The sequence below is a fragment of the Coregonus clupeaformis genome, chromosome 1 (assembly GCF_020615455.1).
Source record: "Coregonus clupeaformis isolate EN_2021a chromosome 1, ASM2061545v1, whole genome shotgun sequence".
Lineage (NCBI taxonomy): Eukaryota > Metazoa > Chordata > Actinopteri > Salmoniformes > Salmonidae > Coregonus > Coregonus clupeaformis.
In genome coordinates this window covers 55,666,988-55,693,778 of record NC_059192.1, presented here as the reverse complement: position 1 = coordinate 55,693,778, position 26,791 = coordinate 55,666,988, and the positions used below count along the sequence as shown (strand labels likewise).

Below are 26,791 nucleotides of genomic sequence, written 5' to 3'. Positions count from 1 at the left end.
CCTTTTGAAAAACACACCGCTTTAGGTGAAACAATGTGCATTATTCATGGGATTCCTTCAAAGTTATTCAGATAACAGCCAGGCTTTGGATAAAACACCCTATCAAAGAGCTCAGCCTATTTCACAACTGAATATAATAATAAGAGTCGTAGTAACAAATTCTGCTCTATTTCTTAGCTCACAGTATTATGCAAAGCATCAGGCTCTCCAAGCTATGTCTGCAGGAACTCAATAAGCTTTTTCTTTTGTTATCAGCATGACTTATTCACACCAAAATGCAATTACCCCAGAAGAGTGAAACGAGAATGCATTGCATCAGAATATTCTCCCAGACATAATGTTTAATGTTCCTTACGCTCAACAAACTACAGTGCTAGCTTTGAAAGACAACCATTACCATACACACACGTTGCGTGTAGCTTGACAACAGCGGTTGTGCACTCACTGTTTGTAGGTGACCATGACAATGACGATGGCGGGGATGCAGCAGAGGATGATGATGATGGCGAGGGCAAGCAGCGCCCCCTCTGTGTAGCCCACGGCCTGGGCAGCCTTTTTCACGCTGGTCTCAATGTCGGGCGTGCGGATCTCCAGGATGCGTCCTCCCTGACCCAGGTAGGGCTGGAACTCCTTGTTGATGTCCACCAGCTTCCCGTCCAGAAACCTGCCGGACGGAACACAGTCAGTCAGACACAGAACACTGTAAAACCATGAAACGTGACACGTTTATAACCTAAACGTCAGTGTTTAAAATGTAAACATTAGGCATTTAGATTTGCCAATAAGTGTTATCATCTTAAACACAGTCGTTTAGAATTCCAGATTAAACATCAGTCAGCTTTTTCCAGTCAGTTTCCAACCAGGAGAACACCTACAGTGAGGGAAAAATATATTTGACCCACTGCTGATTTTGTACGTTTGCCCACTGACAAAGAAATGATCACTCTATAATTTTAATGGTAGGTTTATTTGAACAGTGAGAGACAGAATAACAACAACAAAATCCAGAAAAACGCATGTCAAAAATGTTATAAATTGATTTGCATTTTAATGAGGGAAATAAGTATTTGACCTCTCTGCAAAATATGACTTAGTACTTGGTGGCAAAACCCTTGTTGGCAATCACAGAGGTCAGACGTTTCTTGTAGTTGGCCACCAGGTTTGCACACATCTCAGGAGGGATTTTGTCCCATTCCTCTTTGCAGATCTTCTCCAAGTCATTAAGGTTTCGAGGCTGATGTTTGGCAACTCGAACCTTCAGCTCCCTCCACAGATGTTCTATGAGATTAAGGTCTGGAGACTGGCTAGGCCACTCCAGGACCTTAATGTGCTTCTACTTGAGCCACTCCTTTGTTGCCTTGGCCGTGTGTTTTGGGTCATTGTCATGCTGGAAAACCCATCCACGACACATTTTCAATGCCCTGGCTGAGGGAAGGAGGTTCTCACCCAAGATTTATGGTACATGGCCAAGTCCATCGTCCCTTTGATGCGGTGAAGTAGTCCTGTCCCCTTAGCAGAAAAACACCCCCAAAGCATAATGTTTCCACCTCCATGTTTGACGGTGGGGATGGGCGGCAGGTAGCTTAGTGGGTAAGAGCGTTGTGCCAGTAACCGAAAGGTCGCTGGTTCTAATCCCCGAGCCGACTAGGTGAAAAATCTGTCGATGTGCCCTTAAGCAAGGCACTTAATCCTAATTGCTCATGTAAGTCGCTCTGGATAAGAGCGTCTGCTAAATGACTAAAATGTAAATGTAAATGTGTTCTTGGGGTCATAGGCAGCATTCCTCCTCCTCCAAACACGGCGAGTTGAGTTGATGCCAAAGAGCTCAATTTTGGTCTCATCTGACCACAACCCTTTCACCCAGTTCTCCTCTGAATCATTCAGATGTTCATTGGCAAACTTCAGACGGGCATGTATATGTGCTTTCTTGAGCAGGGGGACCTTGCGGGCGCTGCAGGATTTCAGTCCTTCACAGCGTATTGTGTTACCAATTGTTTTCTTGGTGACTGTGTTCCCAGCTGCCCTGAGATCATTGACAAGATCATCCTGTGTAGTTCTGGGCTGATTCCTCACCGTTCTCATGATCATAGGCTCCTGAGTGGCGCAGTGGTCTAAGGCACTGCATCGCAGTGCAAACTGTGCCACTAGAGATCCAGGTTCGAATCCAGGCTCTGTCGCAGCCGACCGGGAGACCCATGGGGCGGCGCACAATTGGCCCAGCGTCGTCCAGGGTAGGGGAGAGAATGGCCGGCAGGGATGTAGCTCAGTTGATAGAGCATGGCGTTTGCAACACCAGGGTTGTGGGTTCGATTCCCACGGGGGGCAAGTATAAAAAAATAATATATGTATTCACTAACTGTAAGTCGCTCTGGATAAGAGCGTCTGCTAAATGACAAAAATGTAAATTGCAACTCTACGAGGTGAGATCTTGCATGGAGCCCCAGGCCAAGGGAGATTGACAGTTATTTTGTGTTTCTTCCATTTGCGAATAATCTCACCAACTTTTGTCACCTTCTCACCAAGCTGCTTGGCGATGGTCTTGTAGCCCATTCCAGCCTTGTGTAGGTCTACAATCTTGTCCCTGACATCCTTGGTGTCACGATCGTCGTAGAGAGTAGACCAATGCGCAGCGTTGGTTGCGAACATACTTAACTTTATTATCTTAAGTGATAATATAACAACAAAACAATAAACAAAACGTGCAGTCCTACGGTTAACACAGAAACAAACCAAACGGAAACAAGATCCCACAAACACTAAGGGAAACAGACTGTTTAAATATGGCTCCCAATCAGAGACAACCAGCAACAGCTGACACTCGTTGCCTCTGATTGGGAGCCACTCTGGCCAACATAGAAAATGAACAACTAGACACTCAACCACAGCACACAAACACAATGAATCTACACACTCTGGCTCAACATATAGAGTCCCCAGAGCCAGGGTGTGACAGTACCCCCCAAAGGCGCGGACTGCGACCGCGCCTCAACAAAACCCAAACAGGGGAGGGCTGGGTGGGCATTCCTCCTCGGAGGCGGTTCCGGCTCCGGGCTTGACCACCACCCTTCAATAATCCCCCCGTAGCGCCCCTGGTCCGGTCTGGCCCCGCTTGCTGGAGCTGGACTGGACATCGAAGGAGCGGATTGCTTAAGCTCCGTAGTGGAGCAGCTGACCGGTACCTGATCAGGCACCGGTGACCCAGGCACGGGTTGTGCCGGACTGACGACGCGCACCCCTGGCTTGGTGCGTGGAGCAGGAACGGACCGGACCGGGCTGACGATGCGCACCCCTGGCTTGGTGCGTGGAGCAGCAACGGGCCGGACCGGGCTGACGATACGCACCCCTGGTTTGGTGCGTGGAGCAGGAACGAAACGGACCAGGCTGATGATGCGCACCCCTGGTTTGGTGCGTGGAGCAGCAACGGGCCGGACCGGGCTGACGATACGCACCCATGGCTTGGTGCGTGGAGCAGGAACGGGCCGTACCGGGCTGACGACTCGCACCCCTGGCTTGGTGCGAGTGGCAGGAACAGGCCGGGCCGGGCTGGCGACGCGCACCGTAGGCTTGGTGCGAGGAGCAGGAACAGGCCGGGCTGGGCTGGCGACGCGCACCGTAGGCTTGGTGCGAGGAGCAGGAACAGGTCGGGCTGGGCTGGCGACGCGCACCGTAGGCTTGGTGCGAGGAGCAGGAACAGGCCGGGCCGGGCTGGCGACGCGCACCGTAGGCTTGGTGCGAGGGGCAGGAACAGGCCGGACCGGGCTGTGGAGACGGATAGGAGACCTGGAGTGAAGAGCGGCCACAACCCGTCCTGGCTGAATGCCTATCTTCACACACTCTGTGTGAGGCATCCGCACAGGACGCACAGGGCTGTGTACCCGTACTGGCATAACAGCACGTGACACTGGCGCAGGATATCCGGGACCGAGGAGAGGCACTGGAGACCACGAGTGCTGAGCCGGCACACTCCGACCTGGCTGCATGCCCACCTTCGCACGACACGTGCGGGGTGCTCGCACAGGACGTACCGGACTTTGCCGGACCACTCGTGGCACAGTACGCCGCTCCGCATACCGCGGAACCTGCCCAGTCCCATGCTGCCATGCCTGAGTACGGGAAGTTGGCTCTGCTCTCCATCCAGGCTCCGCCAACCTGCCTTCTGGCCCCCCAAACACGGTGGCCTCCTCTCCAAATCTCCCAAATCGCCCTGTGGCAGCCTCCTGCTGCCTAGTCGCCCATGCCGTGTGCCCCCCCCCTAAAAAATTTTTTGGGTTGCCTCTCGTCCGACCGACGACGACACTGTTTACGCCGTTGCTCCTCTCTCCGTCGCGCCTCTACCGTCTCCTTCCATGGCCGGCGATCCATCCCGGCCTGGATTTCCTCCCAGGTCCAGGACCCCTGCCCGTCCAAGATCTGCTCCCACGTCCAGGCTGCCTGCTCCTGGACACGCTGCTTGGTCCTGGTATGGTGGGATCTTCTGTCACGATCGTCGTAGAGAGTAGACCAATGCGCAGCGTTGGTTGCGAACATACTTAACTTTATTATCTTAAGTGATAATATAACAACAAAACAATAAACGAAATGTGCAGTCCTATGGTTAACACAGAAACAAACCAAACGGAAACAAGATCCCACAAACACTAAGGGAAACAGACTGTTTAAATATGGCTCCCAATCAGAGACAACCAGCAACAGCTGACACTCGTTGCCTCTGATTGGGAGCCACTCTGGCCAACATAGAAAATGAATAACTAGACACTCAACCACAGCACACAAACACAATGAATCTACACACCCTGGCTCAACATATAGAGTCCCCAGAGCCAGGGTGTGACACTTGGAGAGCTCTTTGGTCTTGGCCATGGTGGAGAGTTTGGAATCTGATTGATTGATTGCTTCTGTGGACAAGTGTCTTTTAGACAGTTAACAAACTGAGATTAGGAGCACTCCCTTTAAGAGTGTGCTCCTAATCTCAGCCCGTTACCTGTATAAAAGACACCTGGGAGCCAGGAATCTTTCTGATTGAGAGGGGGTCAAATACTTATTTCCCTCATTAAATGCAAATCAATTTATAACATTTTTTACATGCGTTTTTCTGGATTTTTTTGTTGTTATTCTGTCTCTCACTGTTCAAATAAACCCACCATTAAAATTATAGACTGATCATTTCTTTGTCAGTGGGCAAACGTACAAAATCAGCAGGGGATCAAATACTTTTTTTCCCTCACTGTATTACTTCTGAGCTTTTCATTTTCTATTAATTTCAAAACATTTCTCCAACCAAATTCCACTCTGACATTATGCGGTATTGTGTTTAGATCAGTGACACAAAATCTCAATTTAATCAATTTTAAATTCAGGCTGTAACACAACAAAATGTGGAAAAAGTAAAGGGGTGTGAATACTTTCTGAACTCACTGTAAACACCTTGTGCTGAATAAATGTGTTAATGTGTTTCAAAAGTGTTACAGCGAATAAACATGTTATGGTGACACTGACGCGTTTTCATTGAAATTCTAAATGCCTTGACACGTTTAAAAAGTGTTACAGAAAAGTGTTTAATTATATGTTCAGATCCTAAACACTTGGTTTTACAGTAAAGTACTTTAAGTTTGGGTCTAATACCATTTTAACTGAGACAATTGATTTCAATTGGGGTTGAATCCTAACTTGATATATGCACATGTAACTTTGCCTTAATGTTAATGGGATATTTGTTATATCATTCAAGCTCCAAAGACAATCCCTCTCTGCTACAAATTGCATTACCGTCCACCATATGGCCACTAGTAAAGTCATGCATATTATTAAATGAATAGTACTCAAGTAATTGTCCTTTCATGTGAGTTGTCTAAAGGCTTCTCTCAACACTCAAGAGTCCTTATTACCCTCATTTAGGCAAGAGCGACACACAAGGTGGCATAAGGACAATCACTCTGTCTGTGATTTATTTAGAATTCAAGGCACACTTAACCAGCATAGCTACCACAGCATTCTGCAGTGATACACCATCCCATCTGGTTTGGGCTTAGTGGGACTATCATTTGATGTCATCACTATTATTCTACAATGTAGAAAATAGTAAAAATAAAGAAAAACCCTGGTAGGTGTGTCCAAACTTTTTACTGGTATTGTATATATTAATTATACATGTAAAGTAGTATGGTAACATGAATAAGTATATTCCAAGCTAGAATCCAACAGTTTAATCACTTATTAAACATCCTGAGTATTTAATATTTTTTGTGGTCCACTTAAAGGATTGCTGTAGATCATGATTTTGTAGCATTCTGAAAACATTTTTAGAAAAGTGTGCATTGAGATTTCAATATTGGTCAGGTATACCAGGAGATCATCTGCAAATAAGTTTAGTTTATATTCATGCTTACCAATACTGACTGATACCTGTTAAGTTTGGGTCCTGTCTAATTCTTTCTGCAAGCGGTTCAATTGCCAGTGCAAAAAGGAGGGTAGAGAGGGGACATTCCTGTCTTGTGCCGCTTTCTAAAGCAATTTTATCAGATCATGTATTATTTGTGTATATTATTTCCTTAGGACATTTAAACAAACATTTTATAAAATGTATTATTTCAGCTGTAAAGTTGAAAGCTTCCAAAGTGTTGATTAGAAAAGGCCATTCAACATGGTTGAAAGCCTTTTCGGCATCAACAGCCATTATTGATAAATCTAGATCTTGTTTTTTAGTGTATTGTATTAAACTGAAATATGTTATTGTATTTGTTTTTTAAGTGTCTTTCTAATAAATCCTGTTTGATATGTACAGTGAGGGAAAAAAGTATTTGATCCCCTGCTGATTTTGTATGTTTGCCCACTGACAAAGACATGATCAGTCTATAATTTTAGTGGTAGGTTTATTTGAACAGTGAGAGACAGAATAACAACAAAAAAATCCAGAAAAACACATGTCGAAGATGTTATGAATTCATTTGCATTTTAATGAGGGAAATAAGTATTTGACCCCTCTCAATCAGAAAGATTTCTGGCTCCCAGGTGTCTTTTATACAGGTAACGAGCTGAGATTAGGAGCACACTCTTAAAGGGAGTGCTCCTAATCTCAGTTTGTTACCTGTATAAAATACACCTGTCCACAGAAGCAATCAATCAATCAGATTCCAAACTCTCCACCATGGCCAAGACCAAAGAGCTCTCCAAGGATGTCAGGGACAAGATTATAGACCTACACAAGGCTGGAATGCGCTACAAGACCACCGCCAAGCAGCTTGATGAGAAGGTGACAACAGTTGGTGTGATTATTCGCAAATGGAAGAAACACAAAAGACCTGTCAATCTCCCTCGGCCTGGGGCTCCTTGCAAGATCTCACCTCATGGAGTTGCAATGGTCATGAGAACGGTGAGGAATCAGCCCAGAACTACACGGGAGGATCTTGTCAATGATCTCAAGGCAGCTGGGACCATAGTCACCAAGAAAACAATTGGTAACACACTACGCCGTGAAGGACTGAAATCCTGCAGCGCCCGCAAGGTCCCCCTGCTCAAAAAAGCACATATACAGGCTCGTCTGAAGTTTGCCAATGAACATCTGAATGATTCAGAGGAGAACTGGGTGAAAGTGTTGTGGTCAGATGAGACCAAAATCGAGCTCTTTGCCATCAACTCAACTCGCCGTGTTTGGAGGAGGAGGAATGCTGCCTATGACCCCAAGAACACCATCCCCACCGTCAAACATGGAGGTGGAAACATTATGCTTTGGGGGTGTTTTTCTGCTAAGGGGACAGGACTACTTCACCGCATCAAAGGGACGATGGACGGGGCCATGTACCGTCAAATCTTGGGTGAGAACCTCCTTCCCTCAGCCAGGGCATTGAAAATGGGTCGTGGATGGGTATTCCAGCATGACAATGACCCAAAACACATGGCCAACGCAACAAAGGAGTGGCTCAAGAAGAAGCACATTAAGGTCCTGGAGTGGCCTAGCCAGACTCCAGACCTTAATCCCATAGAAAATCTGTGGAGGGAGCTGAAGGTTCGAGTTGCCAAACGTCAGCCTCGAAACCTTAATGACTTGGAGAAGATCTGCAAAGAGGAGTGGAAAAAAATCCCTCCTGAGATGTGTGCAAACCTGGTGGCCAACTACAAGAAACGTCTGACCTCTGTGATTGCCAACAAGGGTTTTGCCACCAAGTACTACGTCATGTTTTGCAGAGGGGTCAAATATTTATTTCCCTCATTAAAATGCAAATCAATTTATAACATTTTTGACATGCGTTTTTCTGGATTTTTTTGTTGTTATTTTGTCTCTCACTGTTCAAATAAACTTACCATTAAAATTATAGACTGATCATGTCTTTGTCAGTGGGCAAACGTACAAAATCAGCAGGGGATCAAATACTTTTTTCCCTCACTGTATCAAGTCTGCTTCTAAGCTTAATTATTGTTTTATTGTCACAATTTATTACATTTATTGGTCCTTAATCAGCAGGGGACTCCCCAGATTTTCCTGGTTTTAATATAACTGAAAGAACTGTTTGATACATGGAACTAGGAAGTACTTAATTGAGTGACGTGTGTTGTCATTTGTTTGCTTCAGAGTTGTTGAGTCGAAGGCTATAGGATCTGTCCAACTTAATTCTGATTAATATACATTTTCATAGAAGCTTTTAGCTCAATTGGTGGAGCATGGCGCTTGTAATGCCAGGGTAGTGGGTTCGATCCCCGGGACCACCCATACGTAAAAATGTATGCACACATGACTGTAAGTCGCTTTGGATAAAAGCATCTGCTAAATGGCATATTATATTATAAAATGAATCGCGTTGTTTTTTCTAATTACCACTTTTGTATCTTTATCTGTTAAAAGTATACCTGGTTTAGCATGTATTCGTTTTGTGAAAGCTGCGAGATATGTAATAGGTTAATTTGCCATTAAATAGTATGCTTTATTTGAGTTTAACCTGTAGCTGTTGGCTCTCTTCAGAAGTAAAAGATCGTATTCCTGCTTAAGTTCTGACATTTTTGTAATGAATACTCAGGGAGAAAAAGGTGTAGATTCACGCGCAGAGCATGGCAGGTCCTTATTTCACCTTCGCGAAAGGCAGGAATCGTGGTCACAGGCAGGCAACGGTCATACACAGGTAGGCAAACAGGCAGGAGAATCAAAAACTAGGACTGAAGGCTATAACTGGTTATCACAAATGAGCTAGGAAAAGGCTTATTAGGGTCAAAACGAACAATACCTCACAAGAAACAAACAGAATGAACTGAACTAAATAAGGAGCTAATGAGACCAGGTGAGTAACAAACACAGGTGAAATCAATGAACAAAAATGAAAGACAGGGCTATGTTCAAGAACACAAAGAAACAGGGCTACGTTCAAGAACACAAGGTTGACTAAGAAAATAAATACAGAACCTTAAAATTTGATTTTGATCTTTACCTCGTAAATATTTTTGATGGGCTTTTTCTAAGATAGTGATATATTTATCTTTAATTAGAATTTCTAAATCAGATTTAACTTTTTCTGAGTATGAGAGTATCATCCCCCTAATGTACGCCTTAAAGGCATCCCAAATTACATTGGGGCTCAGCTTTTATCTGTCCTCTTTGTCTAAATTTGTAATGGTAAAGGTTTAAACAATTTTATGTACATTTTTGATAAATTTAGGGTCCAGAAGATGTGCTCTGTTCATTCTCCAAATTCTGTCGTTAAGTGTATTTTCTATTGGTGTAATTAAACATGATACCGGAGAATGATCTGATATCACTATGTCATAAAAAAATTTATCCAGTAAATTGTAAAATGCATTTTTGGAAATTAAAATGTAGTCAATTCTTGAATAGCTTTTCTGACTTTAAGGAAAAAAGGAATAGTCTTTTGTAGTTCGGAATAATAATCTCCAGGTGTCCTGTAAATCATTTGTACAGATACAATTTTTCAGCCTCTTTGGAGGCTCCTTAGCCTTTTTTATTACTAAGTCTGTCAATCTTATCGAATGTATAATTTAGGTCACCTGCTAAAATAATAGTTCCTGTCAAATATAGCTGGAATTCTATATAAAAACACCAGATTTTCTCCTAGTGGGATATACAATTAAATCAATGTGTATTTTTCACAATGTAAGGTACGATTCAACATTAGAAAATGGCCTTCTTGGTCCATGTGCTGGAATATAAGGGGGAAATGGTATGCCTAACCTCTGCTGTTATTACAGTAGGTGGCAGCATAGGCCTCTCCAACCCACCTCTTCTTTAGATGTTCAATTCCTCCTTTTTTTATGTAACTCTTGCAAGAACACCACATCTGCTGACAATCTCTTTAAGTGTTCGAGAACCATAGGCCTATGCCCATCATGGAGCCTGTGCACATTCCATGTGATAAATTGGATTTGTTGGCCTTTACTTGTATAGAATAAAAGTTAAACATATCTGTGCCGTCTATCATTGAATAACCAAGTAAAACATTTGAGAATATATGACATGTTTCACCATTGCATATAAAGAAAATGTTTTGAATAATGAAAATATCAATTAAAATTAAATTGGTGACAACTTGATCAAGCCTATGAATTTGCACATTCACAAAGGTAGTTGTGGTCCTCAGCAGCTTGAACCAGCACTGAAATTTGAGCAGTGAGGTTAATTTCTCCCCCCTTGGCCTTATGTTTTTGCTTTGTTCTCCACAGGTTGAAGCACATGCCACCACATCACCCAGACATTTTCTGTCTACCAGGAAAATGACCCTATCCCAGGAGTAAAGTCAGGAGTTTATTCAGCAGTGTGCAACATCACTGTTGGAAATAGATCCACACATTATTCTCTATCATGCAGAATTGTCAGCTCATTGTAACATATGAAGCTCATTCTAAAATACAGACGTGGGTGATTTTTGCCCCAGGATACTGCACTGTGCGCAAGTTTTTATTCCTGCCTAGCACAAACACCATGTTCAACTATTCATGGTCTACAATTTAGACCACAATTAGTTGAATGAGGTGTTAGTGAAGGGATGGAACAAAAACCTGTAAACTCCTGTCCTGTGTATAAAAAACCTGTGGCTGTCATGACAAAATGTACCCTCATGTACTGAACAAGCTTTTGAATGTTGAATGTCTAGAGCAATGTCACTTTGAAGAGCCACGTCATCGCGCAACAGAAGTCATCAGAGTGCACAACAGAACAGTGTACTGTCTACACTCGGTTTGTTGTTTTTATGAAATCGTTTTCATGAAATCGTTTTTAATCATAGCTAAAGTTTGTATTGCTACTGATTTCACAACCCAGGGAGTCAGCACAGATCCTGGGTGTATACCAACAGCCGGCGGCTGCCCAGTGGCACCCTCCCCCACGGCCACCACAGTTCATCAGGTTGTTTTCCCATTGGATTCCATCACTACCACCATCATTGATGCTACAGATTTTATTGAGTGTATGAACAATACTCCATCACCTATTCTGCCTTCCTCTTGAGACTCCTGAGTGGCGCAGTGGTCTAAGGAACTGCATCGCAGTGCTAACTGTGCCACTAGAGATCCTGGTTCGAATCCAGGCTCTGTCGCAGCCGGCCGCGACCGGGAGACTCATGGGTGGCGCACAATTGGCCCAGCGTCGTCCAGGGTAGGGGAGGGAATGGCCGGCAGGGATGTAGCTCAGTTGATAGAGCATGGTGTTTGCAACGCCAGGGTTGTGGGTTCGTTTCCCATGGGGGGCCAGTATAAAATATGTATTCACTAACTGTAAGTCGCTCTGGATAAGAGCGTCTGCTAAATGACGTAAATGTAAAATGTGATGATTTAGTTGATAACTCTAATAGCAAATTAAGGGCAATCATTGATGCCATAGCTCCAGTATAGTTGAAAAAGGCCACATCTAAATGGAGAGTCCCCTTGGATGAGTGAGGAAACTAATAAATTAAAGAGAAATTGCAGAAAGGCAGAGCAACTTGTCATATATAACAAGATCATTAGAAATGCCAGACGGGCTCATTTTTCTAACTTTATCACTAATCTTAATAATTGGAGAGTGCTCTTCTCGACCATTGATGGCCTGATAAATCCTACCCCCACAAAACGATGTGAACTTTCCTCCACATCAAAATGTGATGAGTTTGTGGCATATTTCAGAGATAAGATAACAAACATTAGGCACGGTATCAGTCAAGCAAGACCTGATGAGAAGTTTGATGATACGTGCTCTAGCCTACCACGCAAAGGCACTATGGATTTATTTGGTCAACATTGGTGAACTGAAAAACATACAGAATGCTCTAGCACGGGTACTGACCAAGACCAGACGGAGAGCAGACATTACACCAGTTTTAAGGTCTCTCACTGGCTGCCTGTGAGTTTTAGAATTAATTTTAAGATTATTCTATTGGTTTTTAAATCAATCCATGATTGTGCATCCCAATACATGTCAGACACACTTTTAAGTTATGTACCCAGTAGGTCCCTCAGGTCCTCTGGCACTGGCCTTTTAACTATCCCAAAGCCTAGGACCAAGAGGCATGGAGAGGCAGCCTTTAGTTACTATGTCCCCAGCCTCTGGAATAGCCTGCCAGAGAACTGTGGACATTTTTAAAATAGATCTTAAAACACACCTTTTTAGATTTTATTTTGCTTTTTAGTTGTTAGTTGTTCAATTTTTATTGTTTTTTTTATAGTTTTTTTATCCTCTTAGTGTAGTAAATAGGTGTAGTAAATATATATATATAGTATAATAGTTTTTATTTCCATTGTTTTATTAGTTGTTTTTTTTTCCTGTGAAGCACATTGTGTTGCATTCTATGTCTGAAATGTGCTGTATATATAAAGCTTGATTTGATTTGAAAATGTTGATTCCATTTTACTGAGCCATTTACTTTATGTTTGTATTCTTATCTTTTATTATTTGTTATTGTTGTTGCATTGTCGAGAAGGAACCTACAAGTAAGCATTTTGTTGGACCATGTGTATGCTGTACATACGACTAATACAACTTGAAACTTGACTTCTTTTGTACAATGGAATGTGTTTTAAGGATTCATGCACAGATACAGGAAAACCAATAAAAGTGTTGATGTCTCTCCACGGTTCTGGTTTTGAGACTTGGTCATCTGGGGGCTGCAGTTCATCTGTCTAATCCCCTGCAAGGAGAGAGAAAGGCATTCATAATATTACAATGGTGTATTCATTTAATATGGTATATTCCTGTTTGATATGCATGCATATAATTAAATTGGACATGTTCTCATTTATAATATGCCAGTGTTTGTTTTGTATCCAATGCAATTAGCTACATTAGGATGAAGTAGTCTAGGCCTTCTAATCTAGTTGTATTGTATCATATTGCCTATCAATATTTGTTATCAATGCAGGTGAATATTAAACCAAGCTATCTTGAACATCAGTGTAATTTAATAATTTGCATGGGTGTTATAGTTGTATGAATTTATCACAATGCCTGCTCATTGGAAATAAAACACCAGCAGTCCTAATGAAATCCAATATTAGCTTCACAGTGAAACATCACTATTCTTGCTATGTATCATTCTTAAACAGTAAGCAAAATAGCTTTTTTTTTTTTTTGCCTCAGCCTCTGTGCAATGCATAAAAGCTTACCTTTCATATGTCCACAACGATGTAGCAGCAGACCAAGCAATTTGCGATAGGAAGACTCCAAATAAAATTAGCTTAATTCAACACTAACAGGTACTGAGAAAATCGAATCTGTTACTTGTTATTAGTTTTAAATATTTCCATTCTGAGATAGTTGTTTACTAAATTGCTAGCACTAGTTGCTCACGCTGCCACATTGGCTATGATGTAAACAGACGTAGCTGGCTAGCATAAAACCTAGCTTTGTTGACACGGCTGCGTGATGATGCAGTCTCCTATTTAGGTTAGAGGTCACGTTTCAAATTTGAAGCGTTCTGCGCTCTCCCACACTAGATAGTATGCTCTCTCAGGTGTTCTTGGAAGATCACCCTTGAAAGAACGTGAAAACGCAGAATGCTAGTGTGCATTTTGGAACACAGCCCATATCTCAAATGTCTTAAGGCTTAAACATCTTTAACCTGTCTCCTCCCCTTCATATACACTGTTTGAAGTGGATTTAACAGGTGACATAAAAAAGGATCATAGCTTTCACCTGGATTCACCTGGTCAGTCTACAGTATGTCATGGAAAAAGCAGGTGTTCCTAATGATTTTTACACTCAGTGTATACTTCCATTCATTTTTTAAACTGGTACCGGGCTACCCTCAGATGAGTCTTGTGAGGCTTGTGGGCGTCCTAGAGCAAAACGACTGATATGTAAGTGTTCATGAGAGTCTCTCATTTCCATAGACGGGTCATATTACTGTTCGGAAGCGTTATACGGAAGTTGGCAGATCGGCGGTACCAACTTCAGACGAGTCCCGTGACTCTTGTGGGTTGTAGAGCAAAACAGAGAACACCATTGTGTTATTGAGAGTCTCATCTTTCCATAGAGCAGTCATATTAGTTTGTAAGCCAAACCGTTTTTAATGACAAAACCGATTTTCAGGGTCTCATGGTCTGACAAACACCGATGTAGCTCGGCCACCTTCCACCACAGATGTGGAGCTAGATATCTCTAGCTTAAACAGACGGATTTTGATGGGGATTTTTTATCATGCTAATTAGATTTCTGCGGGGGCACGGACATCAACTCTAGGAGAAGAGAACGTAGCCTAATTTGAGCTAAAGCCAGAGTAAAAAGAAGTAAGGGGAAAGAGAGAGGGAGGGACATACAGTACCAGTCAAAAGTTTGGACACCTACTCATTCAAGGGTTTTTCTTTATTTTTACTATTTTCTACATTGTAGAATAATAGTGAAGACATCAAAACTATGAAATAACACATATGGAATCATGTAGTAACCAAAAAAGTGTTAAACAAATCAAAATATATTTTATATTTGAGATTCTTCAAAGTAGCCAACCTTTGCCTTGATGACATCTTTTCACACTTGGAAACAATAAGGATAATGCATTTGCTGACTATTTCATAGGGTAGAAGGGAGGAAAAGACAAATAATGTATGTAGCAAGAGAAAAATAGCTTTTCATTTAATTGTGTTGGCTCACTCACTTAAAGAGCTCCTGGCGTGAGATGGCCCTGTTGGTCAGTGGATCAATGGCATACACCATCAGGTCTGACTTGGTGTAGTCCTCCTGGTCAAAGCCATCTCCGAACCGCTGTGGCCCGATTGACTCTACCACCACCTTGGCCCCTGGGATCTGGTCCTGGACGTATCGCTCCATAATACTGATGTTTGGGAGACAAAACCATTGTGGTCTGTTCATATTTAAAATAAAGTATAGTACCACACTGTAAGACTTTTCTGTACATTTCAACAGTAAAACACTGTAAATCCTTTTATTTATAATTTTTTACCCCATTTTTCTCCCCAATTTCAATCTTGTCTCATCGCTGCAACTCCCCAACTGGCTCGGGAGGCGAAGGTCGAGTCATGCATCCTCCAAAACATGACCCGCCTAACCACGCTTCTTAACACCCGCCCGCTTAACTCGGAAGCCAGCCGCAACAATGTGTCGGAGGAAACACTGACGACCAAGGTCAGCCTGCAGGCACCCGGTCCACCACAAGAAGTCACTAGAGCGCGATACGCCAAGTAAAGCCCCCCCGGCCAAACCCTCCCCTAACCTGGACGACGCTGGGCCAATTGTGCGCCACCCTATGGGACTCCCGATCACGGCCGGTTGTGATACAGCCCGGGATCGAACCTGGGTCTGTAGTGACACCTCTAGCACTGCGATGCAGTGCCTTAGACCACTGTGCCACTCGGGAGTTTACAGCTTATGCTTACTGTAGATTCAAATGATCCGTTTCAGGGCCAACCTCATGCTGTCGGGTGAGACACATGAAGCTCAGAATATTTTAATAAATATCTTCTTGAAGCTGCTATGAAGTGGAATAATATTTTCAGCAGCTGCTGGTTAGGTACCTTGACTTGTTTATAAGTATCTTTATTGCTAGCCAACATTGAATTACGGCATGCTTTCTTAGCTAGCTCAAGTTGACACAAGCCATTTCAGTCTGCTCTAAATATCTTCCTGTGCGACCTAGAAAAAAATCACCCAGTTAATAATTGGTGTTGTATCATTACATCATCCCTGCTGTAAATGTACGGTAGGGATGCTGTAATATGTTTTACAGTATGGAAAATAGTACTGTAAATGTATTACAGCATCTCTACTGTAAAGCAAAATCACTGTATTGAGCTGGCAACTCTGGTGCCAGTATAATGATGTACGTTAACAGGAAAGGTTTAACAGTGCAGGTATAGCTGAAGCATTACATATAACTACCTTCATATTTTTTCAGCCATCTTTACAATGATGTGAAGGTTTTATGAATCATTCATAAACTTCTGTCATACTGTGTGGTACAATGTGCTGATCAAACGTTAGTAGTGGTTGCCCTGGTTCACTTCACCTTCATGTGTTGTCACCCTTTACAAATTATGACACTGACTTTATAATGCTGAAACATATTTTACAACTTACTTGTGTGTGACCATATCTGTTTGAGGCCATGCTTTTAAGAATTTCGCTGGTTGGGATTTCACTGGTTTGAATGGTTGTAAAACGGACGTCAGTACAGTGAGGGAAAAAAGTATTTGATCCCCTGCTGATTTTGTACGTTTGCCCACTGACAAAGACATGATCAGTCTATAATTTGAATGGTAGGCTTATTTGAACAGTGAGAGACAGAATAACAACAACAAAAATCTAGAAAAACACATGTCAAAAATGTTATAAATTGATTTGCATTTTAATGAGGGAAATAAGTATTTGACCCCTCTGCAAAACATGACTTAGTACTTGGTGGCAAAACCCTTGTTGGCAATCACAGAGGTCAGACGTTTCTTGTAGTTGGCCACCAGGTTTGCACACATCTCATGAGGGATTTTGTCCCACTCCACTTTGCAGATCTTCTCCAAGTCATTAAGGTTTCGAGCCTGACGTTTGGCAACTCAAACCTTCAACTCCCTCCACAGATTTTCTATGGGATTAAGGTCTGGAGACTGGCTAGGCCACTCCAGGACCTTAATGTGCTTCTTCTTGAGCCACTCCTTTGTTGCCTTGGCCGTGTGGTTTGGGTCATTGTCATGCTGGAATACCCATCCACGACCCATTTTCAATGCCCTGGCTGAGGGAAGGAGGTTCTCAACCAAGATTTGACGGTACATGGCCCCGTCCATCGTCCCTTTGATGCGGTGAAGTTGTCCTGTCCCCTTAGCAGAAAAACACCCCCAAAGCATAATGTTTCCACCTCCATGTTTGACGGTGGGGATGGTGTTCTTGGGGTCATAGGCAACATTCCTCCTCCTCCAAACACGGCGAGTTGAGTTGATGCCAAAGAGCTCGATTTTGGTCTCATCTGACCACAACACTTTCACCCAGTTCTCCTCTGAATCATTCAGATGTTCATTGGCAAACTTCAGATGGGCCTGTATATGTTCTTTCTTGAGCAGGGGGACCTTGCGGGCGCTGCAGGATTTCAGTCCTTCACGGCGTAGTGTGTTACTAATTATTTTCTTGGTGACTATGGTCCCAGCTGCCTTGAGATCATTGACAAGATCCTCCCGTGTAGTTCTGGGCTGATTCCTCACCGTTCTCATGATCATTGCAACTCCACGAGGTGAGATCTTGCATGGAGCCCCAGGCCGAGGGAGATTGACAGTTATTTTGTGGTTCTTCCATTTGCGAATAATCGCACCAACTGTTGTCACCTTCTCACCAAGTTGCTTGGCGATGGTCTTGTAGCCCATTCCAGCCTTGTGTAGGTCTACAATCTTGTCCCTGAAATCCTTGGAGAGTTCTTTGGTCTTGGCTATGGTGGAGGGTTTGGAATCTGATTGATTGATTGCTTCTGTGGACAGGTGTCTTTTATACAGGTAACAAACTGAGATTAGGAGCACTCCCTTTAAGAGTGTGCTCCTAATCTCAGCTCGTTACCTGTATAAAAGACACCTGGGAGCCAGAAATCTTTCTGATTGAGAGGGGGTCAAATACTTATTTCCCTCATTAAAATGCAAATCAATTTATAACATTTTTGACATGCGTTTTTCTGGATTTTGTTGTTGTTATTCTGTCTCTCACTGTTCAAATAAAACTACCATTCAAATTATAGACTGATCATTTCTTTGTCAGTGGGCAAACATACAAAATCAGCAGGGGATCAAATACTTTTTTCCCTCACTGTATGTCTTTGCTCTTGGCAAAACAGGTCTCCCATAATCAATTTCAGGCTGAGCGAAATCGGCACTTTAAATTACAGCCACTAAATGGGTAGTTTCTCCAACCCGATTGCCGCGCCTGATGAACAGCGTAGCCAGGTAATAGTTCTGGGCCTCAAATAGGACCAAGGAAAATGGGAGGCCTTGCAGATGTTATCAGAATGACTAACTAAACACATTATTTAGTTGTCAAAGCATAGAGCAATCTTAGAGGGGTAGTGTCATTTAATGTGAGATTTTTAAATAATTAATGTATATGACCTTCTTATTTTATTATCTTATCTGTCTAAAAACACTGTGCTGTTTTAAAATAATTTACTGATTGAGAATGATAGATTTGACTGTCTATCTGGACAATCAGTGGTTTTAATTGCCTAATCATTTGTTAAGGGAGACAGAAAGTAAACATACAGTGAAGCCATTGAGGACCTACTGTAAGTTGTGCAACACAGGGATAATTAAAAAATGCCAGAACATCTGAAGTGCTATAACTTTTTTTTCTGTTCCATGAAGTCTCAAAACACAGTTGGAGACTACCCTCTCATCCAACACAAACAATTTCACTAGCAGAATTTGCAAGTTGCATCGTGCCACCTTGAACCAAGACCCCTTACTCAACAGGAAAACATGTTTTATGCAATCCCACTATGCTATTCCACTATAGGTGCTTCTCAGAAAATAAAAAAAGTGAAAACGTATGATGCCCCTGTAGAGGAAATGTTATTTAATGGAAATAAAAGACAAAATCACTGCTTATATTATATAGATGTAATACTTTTTACTCCACTCTCCTGTTTCTGTTGAGTGTTCAGGGGCCTTTAGGAACCTAATAGGTTTTCAATGTAACCAAGCATGTTCACTGTGACAATAACGCTGAAAGAAAGTGATTGAATGGTGCCTTACACAATAAGTTGCTCTTTATTCTCCTCCACGACGGTGGGCGGGACATTGGACACCATCACCTGCATATCCAGCTGGTTGACCACAGACACCTGAGAGAGAGAGAGCGAGAAAGAAAAAGAGAGAGAGAGAGAGCAGCAGTAAGAGGAAGAAAAAGTGTGTGTGTGAGAGAGAGAGAGAGAGAGAGAGAGAGAGAGAGAGAGAGAGAGAGAGAGAGAGAGAGAGAGAGAGAGAGAGAATATGTAAATGTTGTCCATTCATGCTTAACATGCTCCTTGTGGCCAAAACGAGAAACTGAATTGCCTGCTTGTATTGGTGCCATGTGGCAAATCTAATGGCACCTAATATTCGCCGGCGCAGTAAGCGCACTGGCTCTAAGGCCAAATCTCCCACACGGCCTCGATGAAATTACATTTTCTCTTGAAAATGAGCAACATCGTTGAGCACTCACTGCTGTCACCCGTCCCATACAATCATTCTGTGTCATTGCAGACTTGTTAGCCCTACACACTAGGAGCAACACTGGCTCCAATAACTGAAAACAAATGATAAATGTATTGTCTAAGTAAAAAGACACACACACGCACATGCACACACAAACACAGGGCGGCAAAAAAAAGACAAAATTAAAAAAAGACTAAATTAAAAAAGAGAGCAATTATAATGAGCGGAAAACACACTCCATGTATAGTTGAATTGCATCATCAGCTCGAAGCAGAGGGGTTCACTGGCATAAACATTATACATCTGGTGTGCTGTTACTGTTCTGAATAATGTAATATATTGATAGCTAGACAGAGTCTAGATAGGAAATAAATCATGCTTCATCATCATGTAGCTTCCTACTGAATACATCAGCTCAGAGGAATGCTGTCTGACACTAATACACCCATCAGAGGTTGTTTGGCATCTGTTAAGATCACAGTTAGCGGAGGACAAACTACTAACTGCCAGACTTTGTAGTCTCATATCACTTGCCTAATGAGAAACACTTGAGGAAATAAAGGTTTACATTGTGTGTGTCTGTGTATGTGTGTGTGTGTTTCAAACCATAGAGGGATATGGGTTGTTTGAGGACCCTAGACACTCACCACCACATCGGCGCTGCTGCTCAGACCCTCTCCGTAGTCGTCGGTGGCGATGACCTCAAACTTGAAGTAGGATCTGCGCATGTTGTGGTACATGATGGCCGTCTTGATGATGCCTGTGTACTGCTCGATCACAAAGCTGTCCTGACCGTCTGCCGTGGGCGGGATGATCAGCCGGTACGCATTGGCACTGTAGTTCCCTGTATCTGCATCAGTGGCCTAGGGAAAAGAAAACGCACAACCACACACAACCACATACACACACACACACACACACACACACACACACACACACACACACACAAACACATCCACACGATAGACCGCTTACAGGGTAATGAAACAGATATGCAATTTTGTAATTTGGGTGAACTATCGCTTTAACAATGGCAGTAATGATGAATGTGCTTCAGTTGTGGTGGCATATTTTGGAACAGAGCTGCTTTCCTTGTCGCCACATATAAAATGTACTATTGTCATTGTTCCATGAAGGATGAGAGTGATTTGGCCAGGAGAGGGGGAAATTGAGTCTTAAATGCCAGGCTCTCGCACTAATTCATCTAGTAGAATTCGCTGAACCCTTTTCAAGAAGAGAATTGTCTTTCGAGACCCACGTGTGTTTGACAACAGCTGACAATCAGAATAGGGTACATGCGCTACCAAAATGAACGAATGGCGGGGAACAAGAGCAATTGCTCGAGATGGTGCTTTCTCAGTGTGGATGAGCCTAGTATGTTCATATTTGTTGCTTACTGCACACGTTTTCATTAAACAGTACGTTCTAAATAGTTTGTAGTACGATTAGTACACAGTATGTAGTTTTACTAAGTAGTAGGCAAGACAGATTTCGGATACGACCATTGACTCTGTCCACCCTGCCACTGGCATCAATTCTCAGAGTGCCTGTCTGCAATGACATTGATTAATAGGTGCAATGCCTTTTTTTTCTCTCCAGGTATTGGCATGGGAGGATGGAGGGATTGAATGAGGGAGAAGGGAGGGAGGGATGATAAGAGAGTCAATGACAGGGTTGCCCAATCTTTGAGTATGGTTACATGCACACAATAAAGAGATTGTTGTAGATAGTCTAGTTTGATTAAAACATTTACATGCTTTGCAAGAATAATGATTTCCCTAATAATCCTGCTTACATGGACACATCTGAAATCAGCTTACCTGAAAATCGCCAATCAAAATAAACATTTTACCACATGTTATTTTTGGGAAGCATATTTGATTCTGAGTTCATACATTCAGTTGTTCCGAACTTACTTTACTCGCGCTAAAGAGGGAGGCTTGCTTGTCTGGTGCTAGCACATGTGCAGATCAAATACACAGCTGGAACACCGATTAAAGTGTTTACATGGCCTACTAATTTGAAAGATTGCTCAGAAAACCAGGTGTTTTAAAATATATTCTCAAATAAGACTGTATACCACTCGAAGGTACAGGTAATTTACAAAAGTTAACAGATTTTTCCTTAATTTGGGTAATTATCAGGAAATGTTTGCCAATCTATGGAAACTTTGATAATCTATACTTGAATAACTTCAAAAATATATATTAATATAAAATATTGTATATTTTGGTCAATTAGCAGAAGGTCTTATCCAGAGTGACATACAGTGGAAGTCAGAAGTTAACAGACACTTAGGTTGGAGTCATTAAAACTTGTTTTTCAACCACTCCACAAATTTCTTGTTAACAAACTATAGTTTTGGCAAGTCGATTAGGACATCTACTTTGTGCATGACACAAGAAATATTTCCAACAATTGTTTACAGACAGATTATTTCACTTATAATTCACTGTATCACAATTCCAGTGGGTCAGAAGTTTACATACACTAAGTTGACTGTGCCTTTAAAAACATTCCAGAAAATGATGTCATGGCTTTAGAAGCTTCTGATAGGCTAATTGACATAATTTGAGTCAATTGGAGGTGTACCTGTGGATGTATTTCAAGGCCTACCTTCAAACTCAGTGCCTCTTTGCTTGACATCATGGGAAAATCAAAAGAAATCAGCCAAGACATCAGAAAAAAATTGTAGACCTCCACAAGTCTGGTTCATCCTTGGGAGCAATTTCCAAACACCTGAACGTACCACGTTCATCTGTACAAACAATAGTATGCAAGTATAAACACTATGGGACCACGCAGCCGTCATACCGCTCAGGAAGGACATGCATTCTGTCTCCTAGAGATGAACGTACTTTGGTGCGAAAAGTGCAAATCTATCCCAGAACAACAGCAAAGGACCTTGTGAAGATGCTGGAGGAAACAGGTGCAAAAGTATCTATATCCACAGTTGAACAAGTCCTATATCGACATAACCTGAAAGGCCGCTCAGCAAGGAAGAAGCCACCGCTCCAAAACCGCCATAAAAAATCCAGACTACAGTTTGCAACTGCACATGGGGACAAAGATCGTCCTTGTTGGAGAAATGTCCTCTGGCCTGATGATACAGAAATATAACTGTTTGGCCATAATGGCCATTGTTATGTTTGGAGGAAAAAGGGGGATGCTGGCCAGCCGAAGAACACCAGCCCAACCGTGAAGAACGGGGGTGGCAGCATCATGCTGTGGGGGTGCTTTGCTGCAGGAGGGACTGGTGCACTTCACAAAATAGATGGCATCATGAGGAAGGAAAATTATGTGGATAAATTGAAGAAACATCTCAAGACATCAGTCAGGAAGTTAAAGCTTGGTCGCAAATGGGTCTTCCAAACGGACAATGACCACAAGCATACTTCCAAAGTTTTGGCAAAATGGCTTAAGGACAGCTAAGTCAAGGTATTGGAGTGGCCATCACAAAGCCCTGACCTCAATCCTATAGAAAATCTGTGGGCAGAACTGAAAAAGCGTGTGCGAACAAGGAGGCCTACAAACCTGACTCAGGTACACCAGCTCTGTCAGGAGGAATGGGCCAAAATTCACCCAACTTATTGTGGGAAGCTTGTGGAAGGCTACCCGAAAGGTTTGACCCAAGTTATACAATTTAAAGGCAATGCCACCAAATACTAATTGAGTTTATGTAAACGTCTGACCCACTGGGAATGTGATGAAATAAATAAATACTGAAATAAATCATTCTCTCTACTATTATTCTGACATTTCACATTCTTAAAATAAAGTGGTGATCCTAACTGACCTAAAACAGGGCATTTTTACTAGGATTAAATGTCAGGAATTGTGAAAAACTGAGTTTAAATGTATTTGGCTAAGGTGTATGTAAACTTCCGACTTCAACTGTACTTACAGTGAGGGAAAAAAGTATTTGATCCCCTGCTGATTTTGTATGTTTGCCCACTGACAAAGAAATGATCTGTCTATAATTTTTATGGTAGGTTTATTTGAAGAGTGAGAGACAAAATAACAACAAAAAAATCCGCATGGCAAAAATGTTATGAATTGATTTGCATTTTAATGAGGGAAATAAGTATTTGACCCCCCTCTCAATCAGAAAGATTTCTGGCTCCCAGGTGTATTTTATACAGGTAACGAGCTGAGATTAGGAGCACACTCTTAAAGGGAGTGCTCCTAATCTCAGCTTGTTACCTGTATAAAAGACACCTGTCCACAGAAGCATTCAATCAATCAGATTCCAAACTCTCCACCATGGCCAAAACCAAAGAGCTCTTCTAGGATGTCAGGGACAAGATTGTAGACCTACACAATGCTGGAATGGGCTACAAGACCATCGCCAATCAGCTTGGTGAGAAGGTTACAACAGTTGGTGCGATTATTCGCAAATGGAAGAAACACAAAATAACTGTCAATCTCCCTCGGCCTGGGGCTCCATGCAAGATCTCACCTCGTGGAGTTTGTGGAGTCACAATTGGTGACACACTACGCCGTCAAGGACTGAAATCCTGCAGCGCCCGCAAGGTCCCCCTGTTCAAGAAAGCACATATACAGGCCGTCTGAAGTTTGCCAATGAACATCTGAATGATTCAGAGGAGAACTGGGTGAAAGTGTTGTGGTAAGATGAGACCAAAATCGAGCTCTTTAGCATCAACTCAACTCGCCGTGTTTGTAGGAGGAGGAATGCTGCCTATGACCCCAAGAACACCATCCCCACCATCAAACATGGAGGTGGAAACATTATGCTTTGAGGGTGTTTTTCTGCAAAGGGGACAGGACAACTTCACTGCATCAAAGGGACGATGGACGGGGCCATGTACCGTCAAATCTTGGGTGAGAACCTCCTTCCCTCAGCCAGGGCATTGAAAATGGGTCGTGGATGGGTATTCCAGCATGACAATGACCCAAAAGTCACGGCCAAGGCAACAAAGGAGTGGCTCAAGAAGAAGCACATTAAGGTCCTGGAGTGGCCTAGCCAGTCTCCAGACCTTAATCCCATAGAAAATCTGTGGAGGGAGCTGAAGGTTATAGTTGCCAAAAGTCAGCCTCAAAACCTTAATGACTTGGAGAAGATCTGCAAAGAGGAGTGGGACAACATCCCTCCTGAGATGTCTGCAAACCTGGTGGCCAACTACAAGAAACGTCTGACCTCTGTGATTGCCAACAAGGGTTTTGACACCAAGTACTAAGTAATGTTTTTCAGAGGGGTCAAATACTTATTTCCCTCATTAAAATGCAAATCAATTTATAACATTTTTTACATGCGTTTTTCTGGATTTTGTTGTTGTTATTCTGTCTCTCACTGTTCAAATAAACCTACCATTAAAATTATAGACTGATCATGTCTTTGTCAGTGGGCAACCATCAAAAATCAGTAGGGGATCAAATACTTTTCCCCTCACTGTATATGATGTTAGTTTGATTTGTTAGTTGAAGTTGCCTCAATAGTCTATTCTATACCCTCCATTTGTGTGTATTCTATGTGCATATTTGCCAAGCAGCTCTGTCCCAAAATGTCATGCAATTCATTTTGCCATAGGGTGAAGAGAAGAAAGTGCACTTTTACAGATAATTTTACACATTTTGCAATTTTACTCATTTTGCCATAGGGTGGAGAGAAAGGTTTGCAGTTTTTAATATGATATCCGAGTGAAAGTGACTAACAAAATCAATGGGGACCCCCCAGTCAGTAATTTGACCATGATTACTACAAGTTTAGATATCTGGCTAGACTAATTTAGGAATCTACATTTTTTTTAGCTGACATGGACTAATTGAGTGACTGTAAGTGAATTACATTTTACATTTTAGTCATTTAGCAGACGCTCTTATCCAGAGCGACTTACAGTTAGTGAATACATATTTATTTTTTTATACTGGCCCCCCGTGGGAATCAAACCCACAACCCTGGCGTTGCAAACGCCATGCTCTATCAACTGAGCTACATCCCTGCCGGCCATTCCCTCCCCTACCCTGGACGACGCTGGGCCAATTGTGCGGCGCCCATGAGTCTCCCGGTCGCGGCCGGCTGCGACAGAGCCTGGATTCGAACCAGGATCTCTAGTGGCACAGTTAGCACTGCGATGCAGTGCCTTAGACCACTGATGCACAACCAAATTTCGAAATTGCACCTTGTGTATTCTATTATTCTAACTCTCAACAGTAAGTTCAGACCCCGACTGAGTTTTTGGAAATTGGTTCGCGGGCCTACAAAAGGGGGGCCGAGGGCTGCATGCGGTCCGCGGGCCGCCAGTTGCCCATCCCTGGTCTAGACCATATGGTTCAAGAGAAGATAGATTAATTAATTAAAAAAGCATCTAATCAACAATCCTTGAAAGTTTCAGAAATTACCGGTAACATGCCCTCCCTTTGCAACCCTAGCTTAATCTCAATATTGTTTGTAAAAGCACTTGAGAACAAAGGTTCAGATTTGTTTGTGTGCATAAAATGAACACTGGGCCACTAAGTGGCATTGAGAGCAAGAATGGGTTGGAAAATATACTTATATTCAGCAATCACCCTTGAAATATGCAATCAAATTAAGTGACTCTGCTTCAACTCAATAGGCCTACCCTATTGAGTGACGAAGTCATTCTCTCCTCTACTTTGAGCCAGGAGAGATTGACATGCATATTATTAATGTTTGCTCTATGTGTACATCCAAGGGCCAGCCGTGCTGCCCTGTTCTGAGCCAATTGTAATTTTACTAAGTCCCTCTTTGTGGCACCTGACCACACGACTGAATAGTAGTCCAGGTGCGACAAAACTAGAGCCTGTAGGACCTGCCTTGTTGATAGTGCTGTTAAGGAGGTAGAGTGTGTATGTATGTGCGTGTGCGTGTGTGTGTTAGTGTGTGTGTGAGTGGGGGGGGGGTACTCATATAAGGATGAGTATCAGAAGGTCTTTCTCACTATTATCTTCAGCACAGAGGAGAAGGTGTTGGCATCTTCAGCCACACCACCGATGTAGAACTTTTTGGTGAAGACAGGCGGGTGGTCGTTCTCATCCTGCAACTCGATATACACCTTGGCTGTGTTGGCTGCAGAGTTAGAGGAGGGACACAGTCACATTTTTTGTCATGAAGCATATAGTTTTATCCAGACAAACAGGGCAGCAAGTGCACACAACTTTAATGTTCAATCCTTTACAGTACATACCATAGTTTAGAGGAGATAAGTGTTGGTTGGGAAGGGGAGTTTTA

The 26,791-nt window shown here is 42.6% G+C and overlaps 1 protein-coding gene across 1 annotated transcript in view; it reads right to left on the bottom strand.

Moving 5' to 3' along the window:
• Positions 1-26,791, bottom strand: part of LOC121570887 (protocadherin-15-like) — a 481,652-nt gene that overhangs the window by 23,872 nt on the left and 430,989 nt on the right. Inside the window, exons 28-32 of the mRNA XM_041882214.2 lie at positions 26,502-26,629; positions 20,229-20,444; positions 19,141-19,229; positions 15,063-15,239; positions 446-664 (exon numbers count right to left, since the gene is read on the bottom strand). Of these exons, the coding sequence (XP_041738148.1) occupies positions 446-664; positions 15,063-15,239; positions 19,141-19,229; positions 20,229-20,444; positions 26,502-26,629 (829 nt within the window). The remainder of the gene's footprint in view (positions 1-445; positions 665-15,062; positions 15,240-19,140; positions 19,230-20,228; positions 20,445-26,501; positions 26,630-26,791) is intronic.